The following is a 19,750-nucleotide window of genomic DNA, read 5'->3' on the forward strand; positions in this document are numbered from 1 at the left end:
TTCATCACTGTGAACTTTTGTCTCCTGAATCGCGAGGACGTCAATGCCTTTATCAATGAGAAGCCTTTGAACTTGGTATTGCTTACGACGCGAGACGAAACCTCGCACGTTCAGCGTTCCTACCTTCAGGATATCGGCAACTTTAGTCGTCCTCGCGAGTCAGGGACTCACCTCGCCTAGAGACCCAGAGGCGCTGCACCTGTACAACATCAACCAGCCGGCTTGTCCGGTCCCCTGGGATCGGACGCAGGGCTGGAAGGAAGTCGCAATGGCCTTTTCTTTTGCAGGGCTGTCTTCACAGGAGGTTCTGCCGCGCTCGAGTCTCCCCCGATCTTTTGGGCGTCGGTCTCCTGTTCCCGAGGCCGCTTCATCGTTAGCGCGTTGACACTAGCGTCCACCATGTCAACCTCATTCACCGGCGGCACTGCAGTTGCCGTCGTCGACTTATCGCCCGGTGATGCAGCCTTCGTTGTCACACCTCCCTAGCTCCCTGTCGCCGAGTCAGGTTTTGCCGCAAACACAACGGCCGACTGGTTAGCCACGGGCTTCGGCTGTCCACCCGATGCGACTTGGTCAGGTTCCTTTGTAGCCTTTTCCACGGGCACCTCGGCGGACGAACCCACTCCTTCGACCGCCTCTTCCGCGTCTGCCTCGTCCATGTGGTGTTCACTATTGGCCTCTCCTCCTTCAGGACCCGTAGCAGCTGCGTACGTTTTCACGCAATGCTCGGCGTCATGGCCAAACCGGTAGCAGCTGCCGCACTTGGGCACCCGACATTCACGGCGGATGTGGCCCGTCCGTTCACAACGCAAGCAGAGTGGAGCCCTGACCGGCACCACGACGAGTACCATCCCACCAGCGATGCGTATCTGATGAGGCAGCTTGTCTAAACTCAGCCCAGGCTTGAGCCGGATGACAGCGGTGCGAGTCATTGACCCGCAGCCCACAACTCCCTGCACTCTCCACTTTTCGGTCCCTACCTCGCTCACATGTCCGTAGGGCGCAAAAGCCGCCCTTACCTCGTCGTCCGGCACGTGGTGAAGCAGCCAGTGCAGCTTGATTCGAATGTCCCGGTTTCCCGGGTCAATGCTGACGCAGCGATGGCCTTTAACGACGAGGTCTCCCGCCGCAAGGATCTTCCGCTTTCCGTCGAGTGACTTGAAGGTCACGGCCCAGACGTGGTTCATTTGGTATGCCCCCAAGGCGAGAACCTCGGGGAGCAGTCCCAGGTGGTCCAGGGTGTCGCGGAAATCCTCGACGCGGTACGGACGGCCACGAACATCAGCATGAAGAAACGCGGTGTTTAGCAACGTAGGCCCAGTTGGCAGGGGAGGCAAAATTATCTTATATTCCTGACTTGCAGAATCGTTCCTGTCACCGCGGCCCGGCTGGGACGTTATCGCCGCTCCGACGGAGCTCATGATTCGCCGTCCGTACCCAACGAGTGCCGGAAGAAGAATGCACGCAAGGTACGCTTGACGTGTTCTTCTCTTAAAAAAGAAACTTAAGCCTTCTCCAAGTTTTTATTGCCCTCGGAAGGTGGCGACGTAGACCAAACTTATTGGGCAAGGTCCCAGCGTCAGATATCGGTCAAACAACGGCGCTATAATGATGTTGAGCACGCAAATGAACCGGTGACGTCTGACGTCTGATATTATGCTAAGATATTTCTAAGATGGCCGGCTTCATGGAGCTCTAGCGTCGCCTATTACGCCGCGGTCGGTTTTCAAGTTTCGAGCAGATGGCCGACAAGGTATGTTTTTCGTGCAACCGTATGCTGTGCTACGGAGGAGAGTTTGAGGGAAATATTTGCAAATTCGATCGGTCGATCAAGCCGCGTCTTTACAGAACTATCTAATGACGAGCCGCGAATAGGTTCTCGCTTCAACCAAAAAATTACTTATTCGCTCGCAGAAAAGGTAGGACAAGGCTTGAAAACATAAGCGAAATGAACCGCGTCTGCGTATTTGGGGATGGGCATGTCAAGTTACTGCAGAGGAGTATCGTGGTGAAGGAAAATTGTAGCAGAAATATTCCAGAAGCCGGGAGACACAACAACTAAAATATGTACCCCGACTTTACTTACCAGGCCAAACCAACGTTACTAAAACGCTGAGTTGGCAAACTCACCCTTGAAACCTGGACCGCTGGTGTCCACCGAGACCGAGCTAAATACGATTACAGCGCCACCCTTTAGCGACAAGCTGAAATATGAAAGTTGCTTTATATGGCTACTGCTAGAGCCAGAGGACCGAAACTCCCAGGCTCGAAATGCCAAAATGGTGGCTCAATCTTTTTTTCTTTTTTTTTTACTTTGGCCCTTATGAACTTTTAGAAAGCTTGTTTTTGCAGAAAAACAAGCGGAAAAAGCTTTTTTAGTAGGATATTTTATTGTAGATAAGTACAAAAAGCCAAGAGAGTGATGTTTGCACAAACGTTCTGTTTACAGTGTCTTGCGGGACAATGAACCATGTTTTTATACAGCCATGCCTCACCGGTGACTTCAGGTAGCGCGTCCTGACCTGTGTGCGTTAACTTCGATGATTGATCCCGGCGCAGCCAATGGCAGTTCTGAACCCCGTTCTATTGCATACGTTTCGGCGCAAATGTTGCTCATCAGAGCACAATTGAACAGTAACAGCGGACGCTATCGAATGCGATTTGCTCGCTAATGGGAGATGGCGCGAGCAGCCCTTGCGTGACTCGACCTGAAAGGATACGTAGAGCCGTGCAGTTCCCGGAGTGGCCACTGCTGGAGGAATGACGGCGTTGCGATCGTGTTTATTTCGGTTCTTGAGAATTGATCGGAGCCACCTTTTTAATGCAGGCTCCAATGGCAGTTTTCCAACTGAGTGTTCTAGTAAGGTTGGTAGCTACTGATGATGCATTTCGTATGGGAGGCGAAACTTTTACGAATTAATTGCGCCTGTTATGTGAAGTCGATATCCTTCTTTTAATTAGAAAAGAAAACTTGCAAAACTCACGGTCATACAGCTGTTCGTGGAAAGACTCCGTCCTAGGACTACAACCGCGAAACTAAGCGAACCAAGACGAATGTGCTGATAGACGAGAGGTCACGCGCGCGCATCCCTCCTAGCTACTATCTTTTTAAAATTCTGAGTCCGGATGCTGTTGGTTTTATAATATTTTATTGATCATTCTATTTGTTATTATAATTCTCATCAACAATTAGGTTCCATCAACGCATTCCTCAACGAATGCGAGCAACGGTGGGGCGAGCAGCATGGTTGTGATGGTTACCAAACGACAAAAGATCCGGCTGTTTGAAACTGAAATTGTATCGCAATCACGTGATACAACTAGTACAAGAACGCCAATAAATAACTAATCGTTTTTATCACTCCCGGTTAATTGTTCTAAAAATAAATAAAGCTTTATACCTGTTCAATATTTTTAGACCATGACACTTTGTCATGGTTCAGACTATGACAGTCCCATGCTGCCTTAGGGTTACGCATGATCGTCTCAGACCGTTTAAGAAAGCGATATTTAAGCACGGTTTCTAAAACGCAGACGCAATATTTCGCCATAATGCTTAGGAATCAATATCTTTCTGGTTTAATGAAATTAGAGAAACTAAAATCTTGCAGATACATTTTATACCCTGAAGCCTTTAAATTAAAGGGAAAGTGTATAGATATCAAACATCAAAATTGAGGGTAAGCGTGATCTAGTCGATTATTTTATATTTATCTCGAAGAAATTTGTCTCACTGATGGTTGGTAGGCATGATTAAGGTGGTAAGCCGTTCTAAATCGCATATCCGTCTTAATGAGGTGATGCGAATTGCCAATATTTGCCGGCTTGCACCGCCGTGGCTGTATACAAATGTGTTTTCACCGCACTTGAAGTGTCCTGTCGTGCAGTGACGTGACCCCTCGCCATGGCCTTAAATCTCGGCGGCTCCTTCCTTGTTCTGTCTACTTCTTTAAATTAATATCTCGTAGCCCCTTTAAATGTTTTATTCATATTGCCTGCGACAGTTATTCACTACTGCAAGAACAACTCGTCCCTCCGTTGTATGAAGACTCGTCTCCCCTCTTTTATTTCAGCAGCAAATAATACACAAACTAAAAATTACACTTATACTAAAAGTTCAGCGAAGTTGTATTCGCTGCAGGTCGTTCACATTACCGAACATTTCGACAGAATATCACGATCTTGATGCTGAACCAGTGACGCCACGGGACTAGTGATCACGTGTCATCACACGAAACTAGCGATAAACGATGTTGACTTTTTAGTATTCTCACGAATTAGTAGTAAGCCTTAGCAAAAACGACTCTGAAATATTGAGGAAAACAATCTGGTCAATAGCACTTCCACTCCATACTGATCGTTATACCTTATTATTTTTGAAACCTGGTATTAAAAACCAAATAATGAATAAAAAGCGCAAATTACGTTTGATTTGTTTGTCATTCTGCCTAAATAAAAGCGTGAACAGTAGCGCATCTCAATTTCAGGTTCTTAAACATTTTCTTTAATTATAGTTTTTTTCCCTCGTTAATGAAAGCTCAGTCAGATTAACCTACAAAGCAAATTGAGACTGAGGGACACGTATAAAAAAGGATTAACATACACGCTGTCTCAGACGTATCTGAAGGTTCATTAGGGAGTTTTCGTAGACCGCGTTCTCCCCTCCGCTAAGCCCTCCGCAACGAAGAAGACGCTACTGCGCCTGCGCGCCGATAGCCTTGGCTGTAGAAACCCGGATCTCGTAGCGGGTTGCGGGGAGCGTTGCGGGACAGCGGAAACGATCTACGAAAAGTCCCTATTTACTCCACCATACGTTCGGTTTACCAAACATACATTTCTACTCTGACAACTGTTTCGTTTTCTTACATCCACTGTCGTGAAGGCTTGAATAAACGTACCTTAGACATTCCTTTGATAGTTTGTGACATGTTAAGAGTTCAGGGGAAGCTCCTCCCGGCCTTCCACCCCTTTCCACTTTAGCAGAGCAGACGCTGGAGAGGAGGTCGTCTCCTCTCCAGCGTTTGCTCTGCTAAAGTTAAACGAGTTGGGAGGAGAGTCCCCTGAATTCTTAACCTGTCACCAACTATAATAAGGGGAAACCATGGGAAAGATGTATTGCCGAAGTAGTACGTGCATAACACTGAACGCAGTAATTAAATGGGCAAAACATCCACCCATTATCGAGTTATTTTTATCCGTTCAAAGCCGTCTCAGTGTGGATTTTTAAAAAACAGATTACGATGTTTTTTCAGCTACACAATGTATGACGAAGATTTGGATAGTTATTTAGGTGAGTCTTTATTGTCAGAATAATAGAATTGTAAGGTTTCTTAATAAAAGTGTGGATACCTTGTCGAAAATATATGGTGAACATTAATACATGGGGTGTCCGAAATTAACTTTTACAAAGCATTCAAAAAGAAATAAGAAGTATATAAAAATTCAATATTGAACCAAGCTTAAGCTCCTAAGCGGATATGAAGTACAAGAATGATAGTAGTAGCCAATTTATCATTAAGCTCACGTTCATCTTTAATATTTTTAGTTATTGAGTTTATGCTGCCATGTGTCTAGATTGGAAACTTGAAGGCGGCCGTATTTCTTGACTGTTATAGGCTTTATTTTTTTTCGTAACCATCGCGCGCTCCGAGATTCCCCTCTCAAACTTGCAACTCAGTACGGTTATTTATGCGTACAAAACCAGAAATATTGGTTCAAAAGCCCTCCCCAGTGCGTCCCAGGTAGGTCATTGCGGATGACATTTCCTTAGGGAACAAAGCGAAGCCGATTAGTTATTTTCCAGTGAAGGTCTAAATAAAAACTTATTTGCTTCGCCCCGTTGTCATTAGAGTGTCATACATGACCTGCGTCACCCTGGGAGCGCCTTCGTGGTAACCCCCGCTGTTTTACTTGCGTAATTAGCCGAACTGAGTGGCCGGCTCGGAAAAGCAGATTTCGAAACCCGTTCTGTCTGTCTATGCTAGATCGCAAACTCAACGATGAAGTTAACTCAATCGGTCGCTGATTGGCTGCCGTTTTGGTCACGTGATGTGACGTTGCGATTGAGTTTTTCCCTACGGATTCCGATGGAGTTCGAGCTATGCTGGTGAAATAATGAAGTTCGCGGTGACGTCAAAATGTCGTCACGATTGAGTTTGGCGATGGAGATAACTTTGTAGTAGTCGGGCAGCAAAAGTTGCCAAAGTCAATGAAGATGGCGACGTTCAAGCTCGCGGACGGGGCGGACCAAAGCGGACTATCGCTACGTTTTTATGTGTTCGCCGTTCAAGGTTCGTCAGGGACGTAATCGGGGAATACTGCCCGACACTCGCTGGTGCTGACATTTGCCGTTGAAGCTTTGCCGGCGTCGCGAGGGGCCCCATATGGTGACCGCCGTGCAGCAAATGCTCTCTTTGAGCGTTGCTGGCGGCACATTTTGCTGCGACGCCGTGTGTCGGTGTGCTGCGAGTCGCATTCTTTGGATGCTACAGAGGCGATAATCGATAACCCGGGGCTGAAGGTGGGTGGGCTTCGCGCGCCAAGCGAAGACGGAAAGACGATGACCAAGAAGTTCAGCGATGCGAATTCAGTGGTGTTGTCGGTAAGTGCTCAATACACATTTTCTCAATGCGCTTGCACGAGAGCTCTCGGTAGAAAACGGGTGCTTCGTTCACCGTGATGAGTGTCGTGTGAGATAGTCGCACGGATTCAAGCTTACTCGTGATTGCATGTGTATCATCCAAATGTCTCGGGCCTCGTGATTGCATGTGTATCATCCAAATGTCTTGGGCCTCAACATCTGGAAATTGTTCTGCTGCAGCACGTTGTGTACGTTTTCATTTTACGATTGCAGGTTCAAACTGGTACAGTATCTTGTTCTTTGCTTGTGTTGTCTGAAACGTTTCTGCTGCTTTCTGCCACACCGGGTAGGGCGCCTCGTCAAGCTGCAAGCCATGCAGCTTGACGTTTGACATTATATGTCCCATCTCCCACCTTTGTACGTAAAGGAAAATAAAGAGATTATTAACTCAATTGACACCTCTTTGCTCTGAAGGCATAATTTTGGGTATTGTGCAAGACAAGTGGAATATCTCCACTTTTCTTTTCAACTTTTTTATTATTACATTTTCAGCCTTTTTGGGATGCTATGCAACTACTATCTCCAAGTAGAGGCTGCATTAGCATATAGAATTTCTATCTAGTCTTGATGTGCTTTTGGACAACTGAAAAGGTTATGGAACATTCATGTCAGACACCGCCTCACTGTTGTGTGCAGGTGACAGCGACAAAACCCTGAAGCCATGCTTGCACACCAATTCCTCGCAACCCCAATGGATGCTCTGCTGTTCTGAGTCCAAGCTTAACAAAAAGCATTGCTTAGGATTCTGTCGTAGAGCAGTGAATAGGATGCTGAAAAGCAGGTTCCGGTGGTTGTAAAGGTGCTAGGCACAGCAACATCATTTGACTTTCTGCACAATGCGGGCTTGTATAGCTCTATTTTGAGCCTCTCCCTTGAGCCCCAAGAGTCCGACCACGAGGACGGTGTAAGCTTTGACAGCAGAGGACACGCTGTGCAGTGCTGAGAATCTGAGAGGTGGCCACCTCTGCAAGTATGTGCTGCCTACCAGGGTCTCCCTGCTCAAACTTGAAGCCTGGCAGCTGTTGAGGTTACTACGAGCTTTGTCTCTTGTCACATCTGCGAAATATACTTGTGTGTATCTGCTTGCAATGTTTTGTCATACTTTGTAACTTGCCAAATCAAGTAGACACGGTAAGTCCCTTTGGGCTGCAGGGCGGTGTACCTAAAAGACAGTTCAAGCAGAGTTTTGGTATGGCACCTAAAAATGGAAGTTTGTAATAAGTTGATGTTTCTGAAAAAGCTTTTTAACACAATGTTTTTGGCAGGGTAACCTTGCAAAAATGCAAACCGCATAAGCGAAACGTCGAGGCATTAGAATAGAGAATAAAAGAGGGCCTCCTCATGGGTGGCATCTTGTTTCCCATTGACTGCATAAGCATTCTGGTTCCAACAGTATATTGTTCCAAGTATAGAAAAAGAAAAGGTGAAGAATTAACTGTGGTTGCTGGTATCTGGACGATTGAACTTGCACCACCGTGTCACCGTTAATTGTGAAATTTCTGGTTCCCTGTATATGAAATATACATCGACATCTGAAGTCGAGATATGAGTCCCGGCACATAAACAATTGCACCGAGATTTCCTGACCCAAAATTTGTATTCGATGTATGACAATTTTGTCGGGTATGACCAAGGTAGTGCTGCAAACCTTTTTTTCCATGCTATACTGAAATCATGACAGACGCAAAAGGGTGCCTAGGGAGCATGTTTTATTGTGCATGGAAATTCTGCACCCCCACAAGGGGCAGCTCGAGTGTGGTCAGTGAAGACGACTGCTGGCTATCTGCAGCTGCTTGTCCCTCCACAGCCTGCAAACAAAGTACACGAAAAGGGTGAATGTTTATAAAAACAAGCATTTTTAAAGACTATGTTACAGAAATTGCATAGAACAAGAGAATCCCAGGGGTGTGATGAGCAGCAACCACTGCTTTTATCTTCTTTTAGAACTCTTATGCAGTGCTGGAAATATCAAGAATGCGAGACTCCTGAAAGACATTTTGTTTATGCGGGCACCTTCCTAACCAAGGAACTGCTCAGACCAGCAAGCTCATGCTGTGGGTCTTCCAGTACAACACGCAACCTATGAAGCAAGCAGCCTTGAGCAATGTGCACCTAGCATGATCCAATTACTTTGCAGCAGACAGGCCTGCTCTGTCCATCACATAAAAAATGGAAAGCGAAAAGTTGGAAATCACTCACTTCGAAACACAACACAAGGTCCGAAAATGAAAAGGAGCAAAAACAGAAGAGTCCTGCATTCACTTTCCTTTATGCTATAACTGTCTGTCATAACTGATTCCCAATGACAAGTTAACTGTTGTTCTCGTCAATGTTTTTGGTGCTGTGGAAGTCCAGCTCTTCCGCATTGCACTGAGCAAAAAACAAAGACTGTGAGCCCAAGCTGCTCTGGGTGTAACTCAATAAAGCAAGGACGGAGAAACTTGGCCTGGAATAATTCATTAGTGCCATATGACACAGGTTTTCTTTCGACGGTTCTCCAAACAATGCTTGCCAGCCAATTTTAGACCTTGACTGCATTTCTCTACATCTAGGGCACTCGTGCTGTAATGTTGGGTGCCCAGCAGCATGTGCAATGCAACCAGCTGCTCCCGCTGAGTGGGCGAGAGGTCCTAAACAGTGCAGCTGGGGGCAGTTCAGGCCCTCACCATCCAGGGTGGGAGTGTACAGCTGCAGCTGAAAAAGATTAGCACAAGTGACCAATGACCGGAGTAGCAAAATTGCGACAGGCAGCGCTATTGTTCCCGAGCGCGCCGATAGCAAGTGCCAGTCATGTTCCATGTCTCAACGTTGGTGGCTGCCAGAAAATTGAGGGATAAGATATCTTTCGGAATGCAAGCTTTAGGATGGGCTGCTTTGTGCCGGCCACCACCGTGTGTCGCGATTTTGCTGCTCCGGTCGTTGGTCGCTTGCGCTTATCTTTTTCCGCTGCAGCTCTGCCTGATGACTGGTGCACAGCTGACACGACACAGTTTCAGTAGCATGCATACATGGTTTGCAGGTAATGTCATGTCAGTATAAAAGACAAGACCTTTGAGTACTTCCAAGGGCACCGTGTTGGTGACCACCACTTGGTACATGTCAGATGTGGTTAATGGCAGAGGCTGCTCATATTGCCATGCACGTCTCCGAGCAAGCTTGCCCGTGGCCGAATGGTTATTGTGCTTAGCTTGCACACAAAGGGCTGAGGTATGATGCCTGGCCGCACATGCACCTTTTTGTTATTTCTGTAAATGTTGCATTCTGGTTTAATTCAAGAATCCCATTGCTTGTTCAAAGTCAGAATGTTCTACGCACCAAACTTTCTATGCCGATTGTTCCAGAAGTCCACGCATATACATGAGGGGTACTGCGTGGCGATACAGAGAGTCTCGCTCTTGTGCTCAATCGTGCTACTCCGCCGACCTTCGATGCCTGTGATGCTACCTCTTTGTATTTTTGTTTTCGGTACAAGTTTGCCAAATTAAACATTTAGTTTCTGTTCATTCGTCACCTGACCATCTGTCATTCGCGAAATTTTGGTGGATGTGCGGGACATTAACAAAAAGGTGCATGCGCGGCCAGAAATCAAACCTTGGCCCTTTGTGTGCGAACCAAGTACGAGAACCATTCGGCCACGGGCGCGCTTGCTCGGAGACGTACGGGGAAATATGTGCTAGTGCAGGCACTTGGGCTAAGCCTAGGCAGAAGTTTAATCCGTCAAGTGATGATGACAAAGTTTGTCCAGTTCAGTACGCAGAAAATATTGCTCTGTGTGGTGGCGAGAACCATCTGCTACTTACTCTCAACTGTGACAGATTGTGATATCTAGCCAGAGGTGGAGGACGTGAATACCCGAGTGCAAAAAATGAAGAGAAGTATGCAAAACTGCACGCCGATGATTTTGCCGAGTTCGACAGGCAATGCCCAGCCAGGCGCGTCCTGCTTCCACAGCCCTTTGCAGCAAATACTTTTAGAAGTGGACTTTTTATATAAATAGCAGACACCGGTTTTGGAATTGGTGAGCCAGTTTTGTCTTAGTGTCATTGCCTTGTCAATTTGAGGGCAGTGGGTCGATGTGCTGCCGGGAATGTTCGGTGGAAGCAGGTTGCTGTTGGGAAACGGGACCGGAGGCACCGTCTTTTTCCTGACACAGTCTCATTAATTGGATCTGTGTCTCGACCGACACAAAACTCAAGTAACCATGTGTGGATTGTCTCTGCACCATGTGTACACTTAAGTTTTTGCAAGTCTTGCTGAGGTGTCACCTTGCTAGAAACATCACGGTTGGACCTACAGTTGCCTTGGGAGCTACCGACCAGGCACAATATGTTAATGACAGCATCTTCTACATAGTTATGCACAGTGCAGGTCATGTTCACATTTTTGTGAAATTGCTGAGATGGGTACAAAAGCTGTCACTTTGGGCCACTGGAGCCAGCACAATTCACCATGATCACAGTGTAGCAAAGCTGCAACCCCACAACATCAATGGCCACCAGCATGAGGCTGCCGACGGCACTCATGCATAATACATGTCCTGACACAGGCGCAAACCACGTATTATGGAGATGAATCCAGACTGTTTTTTATACCTACCATTTGGTGGTGGTGGAGCTGCCATCTGTGCTGGGTCCTCACTAGCACCTTTGGCCACAGCAGACGAGTCCTGCATCATCCAATCAAACACAAGTTAACACACAACAAATTGGCAGCCTTTCTGGTTCCGCATTGATGTAATGCCCAATTGCCTACACTTTAGAATTCAGGTATCGGAGTGCCTCATGCACAGCTCTAGAGAAATTAACTCGTCAGCTTGAGCGCTACGATCCGAGCTTTCAAAGAAACATCACGAGGCAGCACACTCGTGCAAAGTCAATAAGACCAAAAACAACACAGTGTCTGTTTACTACAAGTAGCAAGTTTTAGGAGACCGTTACCGTGTTCTGCGGTGGCCGCGGTACGGCTGGTAAGGCTTTAAGCGCGCTGAAAAGCATGCCTCAAAGTTACACCGCGAGCTCCCAGTAGCAATTTCGCTGCGCACGGCAACGGTACGCTAAAACCGCCCATTGAGATGCCATGCACTTACTTACCGACACTGCAGCCGAGATGCCGAGTGGCGACGGACGAGGCGCGTCCGCCCTCGAAATCATGCGCCTTCTTCCGTGTCTTAGCGAGGAACCTTTCTCATATGGGCCAAGATTCTGTCCTACTCCTCGAGTTCAGCGAGGACACCTGGTTCACGTCCCCCACCAGACTGCCGAGTGGTAATCGCGACGTGAAAAAGCCCGACTTGACAGCAAAACTTCCAAAAGTGAGGCAAATCTTCGTACAGACACACGAGCACTTTTCGTGCGACATCCACCGTCGGCCATGACGATTCATCACGATCGCGATGCAGCTCACGCATTGCGATCATCTAAATTGTTTCACTTACGTAAAAAGACATGATTCATGCGACCTAGACTTGACACCGGTAATTATATTTAGATTGTACTGCATTATACATTTTCAGAAGTTAAAAATGATGCTTTTACAAGACCCTTCGATGCGGCCTTGCGCATTTCCCTCTAGGGACATATTTTGGGGACAAATCCCGATGAAGTTTCAACTCAATCGCCACTCTCCGTCGACGTCATCAACGCGCCGCGATGAAGTTCCCTGCCAGTTGAGTTCGCCGCCGATTGAGATTAGGCTCCTCCCACCAGCGACGTCACGATGAAGTTTCTTCATCGCTTTTTCCAGCATAGACAGACTGGTTACCAAGACTCTACGAAATGTAACATACAATACGGCCACCTTGAAGTTTCCAACATTAACGCAGGCTATTAATGCATTACTTAAAAAGTTTGTTAAGGAATTCTAGTAGCTTAGAAAATGCACGGCTACGATAATTTTAACAATTAGTGTGTGCGCGGAAGTAACCTAGGCGTAAGGAAAAGAAGTTAGCGTACCTCGTTTAGTTTGTTTCTCGTATTAATAAACTTTCTATTGGAAAATCTGTAAGAATAGTGATAACCTTGTTTTAAAATGCTACTCCTTTTATAATTGTGAGGTATACTGAAGGTACCTGCCTCCCCCCCCCCCCCCCCTCCACACCAAGGACCCACTCGGAGCGCGTGTGCGAGACGGTGGCTAGAGGGGAGGTGTCACACGTTGTGGCCAGATTTGCATCACTTCGAGTGGAAAGGAACTCGATAATACAACCAAACTGAGCAGACGTAATCTATTATATTGTAGCAAGATAGAATAGCCCAAAGCGCGAGCAGTGCCACCGCCATCCGCCGTCTCGGCCAAGCGATTTCAGTGCGTTTTCATATTGGTGAGGACTGTACAACGTACGAACAGAGAAGAGCTGCCATAGCACAAGATAACAATCATTCGAATATAATTTGTGTTTTAATAATAATAATAATAATAATAATATATTTATTTCACACAAATTGGAATTCATGTACTAGATACGGGCATATCAAAGCCTGCAGAGGGCTTGTATGATGACGCCCATAAAAAAATTCAAAAGACGATTATCATGATTCCACAATGTAAGACAGAAAGTCGAACTATAAAACACAAAAAAAAGCATGAAGAAGAAGAAAAAAAAAGCGAATAGCGTTAAAAGAAAAAAAAAAGCACGGAAGAAGAAGAAAAAAGCACTAAGAAAAAAAAACCACGAAAAGTGTTAAGCGAAATAATAATATTAATAATAATAATAAATAATAGATTTTTATTTCCATCCCAAATTGATGGCGGTGTGTTTATGTTTATATTCAAGCGTATATAAAACACAAAACCTTATGCGAAAGTATGGTGCCATTTCTCCTAACATACATTCCGAACAAAGTTAATAACACCGGAGAGTTTTTGAGTGAACTTATTAAAAAAAGGTAAGTAACCCTCCTTTGTCCTTCAAAGTTTCAGCCGCCGCATTCATCAATTTAAGCCGGTTATTACCCGTCTAGGGTTGTTTCAAGACTTCTATTTATCAGATCCCAGTGTTGGTATTTTTCAGTAAAACAGGAAAATAATGCTTCGTGACCGTACTGAAAAAAAAAAGTGTTTATACGGGTTGACCACTTCAAATCATACGATGTTATCGGCATACAAAAGCTATATTCAAACTGGTTTAATTGTATCAATACAAGTTTTTCAGAATTCAGGCAGGAGCCTATACACGATCAGGTTTGCCTGTTCAAAAGTTGGCCTAAGCTATCCAGGTGAAACCGATTAGAGCAGTATTCTACAATCGACGAGGAAGAGATTGAGTCTATCAACATTACAGTGTGCAACGAAAACCAAAACTCTAAAGTATTAAAAATTAGCTTTAATATTTTTCATTTTATGTATCGTAAAGGTACAGCACGACAAATTATTCCTAATCCTTGCCTCCTCCGAGTTCGTCTGACGTATTTTGTAAAATAGGGCCACGCCTTTCTTGTCATAGTCTTTGTTATGCCGCAACACATTGAAACAAGTGATCAATATTCCGATAACTTTTCAACATGGTTCCTCATCTTTAACGCAAATTCTAGCTTTCCGAAGCACCTAAGCATAAGATTTCTCGTGGATCTAGTTATAAAATTTGCGAAAATTGTTGCACTCTCACAAACATATCAGATCTCCTCGTTAGAGTTCTAGAACCTCTGAAGATGGCATGACCACAGCAAAGGGGTAGAGAGATATTCGCATAAATATATATCGAAGCACGTGTTTTACTTTGTTTGAAAATTTCCGTCCAGTCGGCAGAGCCAAACGACCGATAACAAACATTATATCTGAAAATCAAGGACAAAACGATTTGTCTATTTATTAAAAGTACTTATAAAAAACGTGGTAAAATTTTACACAGGTATATACTCTAGAAACTCACAAAAGTAACAGTAATAAACCTATCTTAGTTTACCACATTTTCATCCAGTTTTTGTCGTAGCCCACTAGTGAGGAAACTCGTTCGGTCGAGCCAGCCATTCTAAAAACACAGAAATAGCAGATCAAGACATGAAACTGATTTGCGGTCAAATATACTCTTGTTAGAATACGATTCACCCAATTAACATTTTTCAAAGGTTTAATGTTTATAGACTTGCATAAATACAAATATATGTGCGCCAAAATAAAACAACTATTTTTTACGTCGTCTGGGAATTCTGGGAAGCCTAACCCGCTACCGTATTGCGTTACTTTGGGGCAGTCTTGAGATTTCTCTTGGAGGGTACAATCGTTCTTTCGGGTGTACCGAATATATATGTCCTTTTTCTGTTTTTTTTTTTGTTTTTTTAACTCGTGTATTTTTGGATTTTCAAGAGCGGATGAAAATGTACATTCAATGTGAGATATTCTTGAATTAAATGCCGGGTAAAATTTTGAAATTCTGGGCCGGCGTGTCCGTATGACATACCGGCCTCGCGGCACAGCCCACCGGTGCGTTGCTAAAGGCCACCGGTAGTGATATGGTCACCTCAATGAAGATAACAATATCGGTGCGATATACTGCCGTTTTTCTTCATTATTGTCACGGCGTTAACCCTATCCCTTTACCAGCGACCAGTACACATGTGGGCGGCTGGCATCTGAAACCGAATGACCCGTACTCGTGTACCGGTAACCGGTCTACGCATAGGGGTAGCCGGTACGGTGATACCGGCGGCCGGTACAAACCTCTGTAGACCAGTATAAAATTGTACAACTGTTTTCAGTAGGCGATATGAGGTTCACTTACCATAAACATCAGAAACCTGTCTCTCTATAAGAAATATTGAAAGACATAAAATAAATTTTACTCTTCACAGTTCAATATATGTTGGTGGCTTCTGGTAACCGCACGATAATCAATATTTATACTATGAAATATTTTCACTAACTGAAAACCTATTGCAAAATGTTTCTTTATTTGTCGCTTCTCTAAATAAAATTATATCTAACGGCCTATATTGCTTATTTTGTAATCAAACAAAAGATCGCATGGCTTATCACCAAGAAGAATCATTTCTTCTCAACGTCGCAAAATAAATTTAAATTGTGTTATATGAGGACCTGCCGAATGGGTTTCATTTTTTGCATCGAGAAAGGGAATATGTACTTGACACTGTGACTATTATTACCGCCCAGTGATCAGCCGAACTTCATTGTGGTAGACATATGCCATAATACATTGCGTTTACGATCTTGATGTGAACGCTGAGTTTACTTCAAACCTTCCTACTGAGAACAGAGGTTGTAACGCAGGTCAAGTAACTGCAACACGGGAATATTTATACAATTTAATTTTAATGGTCGTTCCAAAAACAACTTCTTATCAAATGTGTGATAATCTAAGTTTCCACCGCCCAACTTCATCAGCTACAAAGACATAGAACAAATGCACATACGCATTGTTCCGCTTGTCTGCACGCTGCTGACACATGGATATGCAATCATTGGTACTTTACGCGTTATAATAAAAACGACTGCTTGCTTTGCACCTGGAGTTGATGCTACCCAACTGAATCCGGATACAATATTCATATATACTTTTCAAAGTCAGTGTGATAAATCCAGGAGATATTAAACTCGTGATCCGTTTTTATTATGCTTAGAGTTTATAAATTCGTTCCTACAACTACAAAAATACATCCAAGAATGCCTAACATTGAAAGAGATCACAACATAAAAAACAACGCTTACGTGTTGCTTTCAAACTGTTAAATTGAAAACAAATTTGTTTGTTAATAAGTTATAAAAGGAGGCAAATCACAAAGCAGCCTTCACGGCTGCGAAAAAAAAAACATGGTTGCAGATTTTCATTCTGTAGGCAGGTTTCAATACAAGCAGAGATACCCCAATTTTAATGGTAAACTCTCGGTGTGAGCGTGCATGTAAGTAAGATGTCGGTTTTCATAAAACTATATTCATGTGATCGACGAGTAAACTAATCATCAAAACTTCCCTGGGGCCTGCCAGATGTGCTTAGTTGATTTGCTAGGTGGTTTGAACAAAATTTAAAATGTATTTAAATATGAATATCTGCCCATACATTTAAATTAATACACCACGGCTTAGAGCAATATTAGCTTCAGTTGTAAAGCACTAGAAAGGTGATGTACTTATTAATAGAGATTTGGTATCAATCAAGTGTGTTTCAACAGAACTGAATTTATTTTCTAGCATTACGTCGAAGAAAGTTAAATTGGAGCAGAGTGACTTTAGGTAAGAGGATGATTCAATGCTTTTGAAAGTATCTATTTTTGCTTTAAACAACTTTGGCCTATGTAAAACTTTACATTTAAAAAGTACACAGTTTACGCGAAGACTCGCGCCTCCCTTTACCCTCTCTATTGTAGAAAAAAAGTTTAGCCGTAGCGGATTTATATCTGCAATTGATCAATCAGTTTAGAACAGGACCAAACATGCCCTTCAACAAAGTCCTCTGCTGAAAATTGTACAAAAAAGCAATGTATAAATTCTTGCTACAGTTAGAGCTTACTTGTTTTTTTAGGTTTAAATACAAGAATGATTGTTGCTCTACTTTAAAACGTTTGGCTAGTCATCACATTAGAACCCATATGTTATAATATTTTGAACTTTTAAATTTTTATCACTGACAAGCCTAGGTGAAATTAGAAAAACTCATTGGTTGGCGCAACCTTGGCACTCTTAGGGGTCTAAACTGGGTCTAATACGGCTTTGCTCCTGGGCATTCCTTAGTACCAGAGTACTCTTCTTTGGCGTTTCTATGGATTATGTTTGGCTCTCCACATGATTGCCGAAGTGCCAGACTTGGACCAAAGGTGCCATGTAAGAATTGAGGAACATGCAGTGAAGCCTAAATCGGGCACTTGTTGGGCAATTTAGGCACGAAATTGCCACATGAAAACCGAACAACCAAAAGTGAAGCCCAACTTTGATATTTGTTAGGTGATTGAGGCCCAAAGATGCCTAATCACAGCTAAACTACCAGCAGTGAAACCTAACATTGACACTTGTTTCGCGAATTAGGGCGAGCATACCCAGACTGGCCAAGAAAGGTCAATTTTGGCTTTCCCTTGGATCTTTTGGCGCGTTTTAATGCCATAAATTTCCGGACAAAAACCTCATCTGACCCAAAGGGCTGTGCTATCGGAGGCTGTTTATACATGCAGGTCTTACGAGTATAGAAAAAAGCAAGAACAGTATGGGTTACACTAATATTTCGACTCCGGAGATTCAGTTCTTTTTTCAAACAGCGTCCCATCTGTGAGCTGTAGAAGAACAATTCGAACTGCCAAACTGAGCTATTCACCTCGTACGACGCTCACCTTATTTGATGAAGAATTGCAACCTGCGGTATAGAGACATGCCATCGTAATTTTTACCCTCTTGCATGAGCTTTTGGTTAACGTGCTGTTCATTATAGATGAATTTATGCCTGTGCAGGTATTCCCTCTAGTGCGTTTTCTTTTATATTTACTATAACAATTTGATATTTCATATTACGTGTCTTCACTGCTCTTTTTCATTTCAGAAAGTGCAGGCAAAATAAGAAAGCTCAAAAGACTCAGCAAAAACATCAAAGCGCCGTTTGAATTAAGAAATGTAAATTAAACAATACTTAAACTCGTTTGTGAAAAAGCTTGCAATTAAATAGTTTTTATAATTGCTACCTTCGTTCTCACTTTGACACCCCTTACGCATACAAAGTCGTTCAATACAAACGGTTTTGAAAATCTCTGCTAAATATCTTGGTATGTCTTAATAACAGCACTGCCTTGCTTCAGAGCGTATTTGTGTTATGTGGTATAGGCGATGAAACACCTGGTACATTAATTTAATAAAGACCCCTATGGGGTGTTTTCCTCTAAACTCATGCACAAGTTTAGGGTCGAATTTCTAATTAAAAAACGTTTAGGATAATTCTTTAAATAAACGCCAGCCCAAACAGCAAGAGTGGTGCATTTTTAGTCTTCCAGGTATTGAACATTGAAGAGGTCGAGGAGAAAATTGACGTTTCTTCCACCTGTCGGGGATTGCAGGCTTGACCGCTGACTATTTTGCCAATTCTCGCTCTACTGCACTACAACTCATCTGTTACACTCAAAATAAATTTCACTATGGTCAAGCTATTATTTTAACTTGTAGTCTAAAATTGTTTTTTTTTAATGTCGAGCTATCTCGCTTTCATTACTTTTAGCAAGTTGCATGTGTGACGCCTCTAGGTGTTACGTCATCTTCGTATTTATGGGTTGTAGAATGCCAGTTTAAATTGAGAAACCTTGTCAAATTAACTTGTGTCACTTTGGGAATCAGCATAAAATTAGAAAAAATGGAAAGAAAACTTTGGAAAAATTAGAACGTAGACTTATATAAATGAAGAGGAAAAGCTATTTACATGAAACAGGAGTGACTCTCATAGTTAGGGAATATCGGGTCTCGGGAGTTCAATGTAGGTGACTGACTTAGTTCTCGTCTGCACCACTCAAGGCCGGCCGACTTCCTTCCGTCTTTACCCGTTGTTGCGAATAATCGGGATCAATGCCGATGGGAACCTTTCGAAGCTCCAGGGTTAGAGATGGTATCTGTCCTGACTCCTTAAAGGTTGCCTTCTACCGCTCCGCCCAACAGGCCTATTTTTATCTGACAGTTCTTCCTTGTCTTCTATCTTATTTTCTTCTTCAGTGGCACCGTTCTCACGCACAACACACAGCTTTGACAAAAACATAAAAAAATCAAATGAAACAAAGCTTTGTCACACACGATCAACCAAAAAAAAAATTTCTTCTTGTCAAATCGTCAAATTTTCTTTACTTTTCCCGAAACAACAATCTCCCTTGTCTTTTCAGTTGAGCACTTAAATATTCAGTTAGGTACAGTACAAAACAAACTTTCACACAAGGAACTCAACACTATATACGCATATTTTATTAAAAAAAGGCAGCTTAATACACCCACGAAAAAAATATCTGATAGTGTAAGAGAGCTATGTTCACACAGGTCCACGACTGCGGAGGGCTTAAGAATGGGACATCAAAGAAGATTCCTGGGTCGCCATTGGCAGCTCCTCCACGAGTTCAACTGAAGATATTGAGGGCATTCTTTCCTGCACACTGATCGCCATTCTTCGAGTCATCTCGAGCTCTTCTAAAAACCCCAGCGCAATCA

At 43.7% G+C, this 19,750-nt stretch overlaps 1 protein-coding gene across 1 annotated transcript in view; it reads left to right on the forward strand.

The window, feature by feature from the left end:
* LOC115322951 overlaps window positions 1–16,826 on the forward strand; it is a 34,967-nt gene extending 18,141 nt beyond the window's left edge. The window contains exons 5-7 of the mRNA XM_042293568.1: window positions 5,253–5,290; window positions 13,413–13,524; window positions 16,781–16,826. Coding sequence (XP_042149502.1) covers window positions 5,253–5,290; window positions 13,413–13,524; window positions 16,781–16,826 — 196 coding nt within the window. The remainder of the gene's footprint in view (window positions 1–5,252; window positions 5,291–13,412; window positions 13,525–16,780) is intronic.
* The last annotated feature ends 2,924 nt before the right edge of the window (window positions 16,827–19,750 follow it).

Source organism: Ixodes scapularis, unplaced genomic scaffold, assembly GCF_016920785.2.
Source record: "Ixodes scapularis isolate PalLabHiFi unplaced genomic scaffold, ASM1692078v2 PGA_scaffold4__175_contigs__length_147842914, whole genome shotgun sequence".
NCBI lineage: Eukaryota > Metazoa > Arthropoda > Arachnida > Ixodida > Ixodidae > Ixodes > Ixodes scapularis.